At 31.2% G+C, this 6,226-nt stretch overlaps 1 protein-coding gene across 1 annotated transcript in view; it reads right to left on the bottom strand.

Annotated features, from left to right (window-relative positions):
* Window positions 1–5,369: 5,369 nt before the first annotated feature.
* Window positions 5,370–6,226, bottom strand: part of hoxd12a (homeobox D12a) — a 3,076-nt gene continuing 2,219 nt past the window's right edge. The window contains 1 exon segment of the mRNA XM_061878885.1: window positions 5,370–5,906. Coding sequence (XP_061734869.1) covers window positions 5,665–5,906 — 242 coding nt within the window. The 3' untranslated portion in view covers window positions 5,370–5,664.

Here is a 6,226-nt window from a genome sequence, read left to right as displayed (position 1 = left end):
AAACGGGGGGACGGGGCGGAAACGTCGCACAGAGGAAGCTCTCGACTTTGCTCTGGCAGCTCACAATATCTGCAGCTTCAGTATAAAGAAAAAAGGATGCCTGCATCGCTCAGATGGACAGCACTATCTGAGCAAACATTACAGCCGTGCCTTCATTTTAAATACAGGATCACTTATTTCATTGTGCTTATGTGCATGCACAAACTCCAATCATTATTATAGTGTACGTTTTATAATGATGGGCCAATCATTATTATAATGTATGTTTTATAACTGATTGGGCCAATCATTATTACTAATGTATGTTTTATATGATATCGTGCCAATCATTATTATAGTGTATGTTTTTATAATGATGTGCCTATCATTATTATAATGTATGTTTTATAATGATGTGCCTTTTTTTGCTGCAACTGTCCATGTAGAAGTAAACAAAGTTGTATTTTTGCACCCCGAAATTGCGTTTTTTTCGTGACAAAATGCACGTCAAAGTAGCAGCTGCAAAGAAAAAAACCACACACAATACACACACACGCACACACACACACACACACACACACACACTCACACACGACACACACGCCACCACATACCCACGTATATAATATATAATAACAGAAATCATAGGGGCTCATTTCGGATCTTTTTTGGTCTTAAAATGAATAGGCTATTCTATACTGCAGCTCAACTGATTTATATTGGAAATGTGCAAAGGAGCCAAAAGTGCAAACTACTGCACGTTTACAGAAAAACAAAATAAAATAAAAAAAAAGCATAATTCACAGCAAGGTTTGAATCATTTTGAGTCGTTTTCATGAGCACAATAAACAACATTGTTTTGGTTTCATTTAAGAAATAGGGAGTGTTTAAATATATCGTGTGTGTTAGAGTGCATGTGTGTGGTGTTAGTGTGCATGTGTGTGTGAGTAGTGTGCATGTGTGTGTGTTAGTGTAGCATGTGTGTGTGTTAGTGTGCATGTGTGTGTGTTAGTGTGCGTGTGTGCGTAGTGCGTGTGGTGCGTGTGTTCTTCTGTTTGTATACCAAAACCACCAACAACAATCTGAAAATAACAGACAATCTAAAATGCAATAAAATGCACTGAAAATAATGTAAATAACTGAATTATTTTTACACTTTTGTCTGTTTTTTTCGTGAGCGTGAAAGACACTAACAATAATAATAATAATAATAATATAAATTGTATTTATAGCACACTTATATTTCTGCAGTCTCAAAATGCTACAGAATGGAGCATTTTTTGACGAAGCAAGAGACAAAATAAATGTAATTAAAAACTGACAATTAACAAGTATTCCTTGTAAATAGTGAAAAAAGAATCCTAAAATAATGCATGTAATCATACATATGTAAATCTTATATATAATATATATATATATATATATATATATATATATATATATATATATATGTGATTGTGTGTGTGTGTGTGTGTGTGTGTAGTGTGTGTGTGTGAAGCAGTTTGTGTGTGTCTGTGTGTATTGTGTGTAAAAAAATAATAATAACAATAATGTAATAGTATTTATAGCAGACTGGACTAGCAAAAGGACAAATAAAATGTAATTAAAAACCAACAATAAAAAGTATTCCTTGTAGATAGTAAAAAAATGAATCCTAAAATAATGCATGTAATGATGTGTGTTGTGTGTATATATATAGTATATATATAGTTATATATATATATATCAATATATATATATATATATATATAATATATATATATTATCATACAACTTAGTGATGCAATAAGGTCAAAACATATTTCATAGCATTCAATTTTGTCACTTCCAAATCCAAAAATATAGAATTTTTATCAATAATAACTGCCAGTGCAACAGTTTAGTAACAAATGTTGAAATAAGGCAAACAAAACTAACTTTTTTGCATTTTAAGTTCCTTTCCTGCATGATTCCTACAACAGTTTTTTATGTAAAAAAATAATCCACATTTTAGCAAAGGTTTTATGTTAAATGTGAGAACATTCGGTGTGGAAAAAGAATGCATTTACTCTCTATAATAAAGTTTAAAAAGAGAAAGATATGTTCGTGCATGGAGGTTAAAGGAATGAACATTTCCGGTAACTTTTGCATTTTAATTTTCAACGTTTTTTGAGGGGTTCTGTTTTTGTGTGAAATAAAAGAAAAAATATGTGCGTGTCAGTGATATTTATGTATGTTTTTAAAAGAATGCAACTGTGTGGAAGATATACCAAAAAAATATGAATTCACATTCACTTGTTGTCACTTCCAAATTCTAAATATTTCCATTATATCAGTAATAAATATTTATTGCTGCTATAATGATGATTTCTACATTAGTGTTTATACATTTTATAACGTTTTGCAAAAAAGAATCCACATTTTAGCCAAAGTTGTTTGATAATGTTATACGTGAGAACTATTCGGTGTTAAAAAAAAAGGTGGGGGGGGGGTATTTATTCTCTATAATAAAGCTTGAAAAGGAGAAAATAATGTGCGTGCCTGCAGGGGAAAACGAAACCAACTTCTTTCCAGTAACTTTTTGCAATTCACTTTTTCAGAGTCTGTTTTTGTGTGAAACAAAAGGAAGAATATGTGCGTGCTAATGATATTTATATATAGTTTTAAAAGAATGCAACTTTGTGGAGAGACACCAAACAATAATAATTTACATTCACTTTTGTCACTTCCAAATCCTAAATATTTCTATAATATCACAGCTAACTATTTATTTACTATAAAGCCTAGCTGCCTTTTTTTTCGCATTTAAAGTTACATTTCCTGCATGATTTCTAAAGTATTTGATGGATAATGTTGGCAAAAATACGCCACATTTCAGCAAAAAATGTCATGTTTAACCTGCACAAACACGAGAACGTGTTGTGTTGAAAAAGGATGCATTTATTCTCTATAAAAAAAACAAAAAACGAGAGAAAGGGACAAGCGGTAGAAAATGGATGGATGGATTGATGGAGAAAATGTGTGCGTGCTAATGATATTTATATAATGTTTTAAAAGAATGCAACTTTGTGGAAGAAATACCAAACAATAGTAATTAACATTCACTTTTGTCACTTCCAAATCCAAAATATTTCTATTTTATCAGCAATAACTATTTATTTACTGAAGTCTATAGTTCCCTCTTCTTTATTTTTTTTGGGGGGTTTTTTTTTGGCATTTAAGTTGTCTTTTTATAGTATTTGATGGATAATGTTGGCAAAAATACCCCACATTTCAGCAAAAAATGTCATGTTTAACCTGCACAAACATGAAAACGTGTCCTGTTGAAAAAGAATGCATTCTACTCTCTATAAAAAAAAAGGAGAAATATATATGTGCGTGCTAATGATATTTATATATGGTTTTATAAACAAATGCAACTTTGTGGAAGAAACATCAAACAATAAAAATAAACATTCACTTTTGTCTCTTCCAAATCCTAAATATTTCCATTATATCAGCAATAACCATTTTTTTTTTTTTTTTTTTTGCATTTTAAGTTCCATTTACTGCACTATTTCTCTTTGATGGATAATGTTGGCAAACATATATGCTACATTTCAGCAAAAATGTCATGTTTAACCTGCACAAACACGAGAATGTGTCGTGTTGAAAAACTATGCATTTAATCTCTATAAAATTTTTTTAAAAAAACGGGAAAATATGTGCGTGCTAATGATATTTATATATGGTTTTAAATGAATTCAACTGTGTGGGAGGGATAGCAAACAATAATAATTTACATTCACTTTTGTCTCTTCCAAATCCAAAATATTTCCGTTATATCAGCAATAACTATTTATTTACTAAAGTCAATAGCTGCCTCTTTTTTTGCATTTAAAGTTACATTTTCTGCATGATTACTATAGTATTTGATGGATAATGTTGGCAAAAATACGTCACATTTCAGCAAAAAATGTCATGTTTAACCTGCACAAACACGAGAATGTGTTGTGTTGATAAAGAATGCATTTACTCTCTATAATCAAGCTTTAAAACGAAATAGATATGTGTGTGCTAATGACAATTACATATATATATATATATACTATATATATATATATACATATGGTTTTAAAAGAATGCAACTTTGGTCGAAGAGACACCAAACAATAATAATTAACATTCACTTCTGTCACTTCCAAATCAAAATATTTATATTATATCAGCAATAACTATTTATTTACTCAAGTCTGTAGTTCCCGCTTTTGTTTTTTTTTTTTTTTTTTTTGCATTTTAATTTGCCTTTCTCGCGTGATTTCAATAGTATTTGATGGATAATGTTGCAAAAATACGCCACATTTGAGCAAACAACGTCATGTTTAACCTGCACAAACACGAAAACGTGTCGTGTTGAAAAAGAATGCATTTACTCTCTATAAAAAAAAGATTAAAACGACAGAATATGTGCGTGCTAATGATATTTATATATGGTTTTAAACGAATGCAACTGTGTGGGAGAGATAACAAACAATAATCAACATTTTGTCACTTCCAAAATCCAAAACATTTCTATATATCAGCAATAACTATTTATTTATTAAAGTATATAGTTCCCTCTTTTTTTTTTTTTGCATTTTAAGTTGCCTTTCCTGCATGATTTCCAAAGTATTTGATGGATAATGTTGGCAAAAATACGCCACATTTCAGCAAAAATGCATGTTTAACCTCCACAAAAACAAAATATGTGTTGAAAAATAATGCATTTACTCTCTATAATGAGAAACTTTAAAAGGAGAAAATGTGTGCATGCTATTGATATTTATATGTGGTTTTAAAAGAAAGCAACATAGTGGGAGAAATATCGACACAAATTAATTAACATTCACTTTTGTCACTTCCAAATCCAATAAAAGCAATAACTATTAATTTACTAAAGTCTATATATAGTTCCTTTTTTTTGTTGCATTTTAAGTTGCCTTTCCTGCATGATTTCTATAATATTTGATGATAATGTTGGCAAAAATACGCCACATTTCAGAGCAAAAATGCATGTTTAACCTGCAAAAAAACGAAAATGTGTCGTGTTGAAAAAGAATGCATTTACTCTCTATATTGAAGCTTTAAAAGGAGAAAAATATGTGTGTGCTAATGATATTTATATTTGGCTTTAAAATAATGCAACTTTAAAGAAAAAACACCAAACAATAATAATTAACATTCACTTATGTCATTTCCAAATCGAAAATAGTTCCACTATATCAGCAATAACTATTTATTTACTTAACTCTATAGTTCCCTATTTTTCGATTTGCATTTGAAATTGCCTTGACTGCATGTGTTTTATATTATTTGATGGATAATGTTGGCAGGAATACGCCACATTTCAGCAAAAGTTGAATGTTTATCCTGCACAAGAACAGGAGAAGATGTCATGCTGAAAAAAAGCCATTTATTTACAATTCTAAAGCATTAGAATGAGAATATACTTGCATGCATATGTCTTTTATACACATATATTTATATATAATATAAAGATGAACTTGACAGCAATAGAGAGGAGGAAACAAGAGCAGGAATACATGAAATCCTCATTTTGGAGGCTGAAATGTTGTCTGGTGTCCATGTTTGCTTAGTGTGGATGACGTCATGGAGATGAAGTATTTCACATATATTTTGTATAAATAAATGGAGGTCCAAAAAAACACGATGGTACCTATGGACTCCTCAATACAGGCCAAAGGCTTGTTCTCGCATCATGAGTCGTTTCTTCTTCATCCTGCGGTTCTGGAACCAGATCTTCACCTGCTGGTCGCTCAGGTCCAGTCTGTCGGAAAGTTCTTTGCGCTTCTGCCTGTTGATGAACTCGCTGAGCAGGAACTCGCTCTCCAGTTCAGCCAACTGAGGCTTGGAGTAAGGCTTCCTCTTTTTCCTGCTCCTGGTCAGGTGGGACGAGCACCAGGCGCCACCTGCATGGCGCACGCGTGGCGGGAAATGACACATTAGATCAAGTGTAACAATACTTCAATAAAGTCATTCATTCATTAAAATACACAATGGATTAGCTACTAATACTGCAAAAAGTAATATAAAAAAAAATGTTTGCCTCATACTATAATGTTGTATTTAAAAAATATATATATATATTCTATTTAATTGTGATGAGAATGGAATAGCATGTCACTTGAAAGGGGACGATACACTTCAACAACATTCCGAAACAATTAAAGAAAATAGTCCATAGCTAAGAGCCAGTTCCCATCTTTTTGCCCAAGCTGAATAATTATAT

Source organism: Nerophis ophidion, linkage group LG19 (assembly GCF_033978795.1).
Source record: "Nerophis ophidion isolate RoL-2023_Sa linkage group LG19, RoL_Noph_v1.0, whole genome shotgun sequence".
Taxonomy (NCBI): Eukaryota; Metazoa; Chordata; class Actinopteri; order Syngnathiformes; family Syngnathidae; genus Nerophis; species Nerophis ophidion.
The sequence above is the reverse complement of the archived record's forward strand: the minus strand, read 5'-3'. Positions and strand labels throughout refer to the sequence as shown.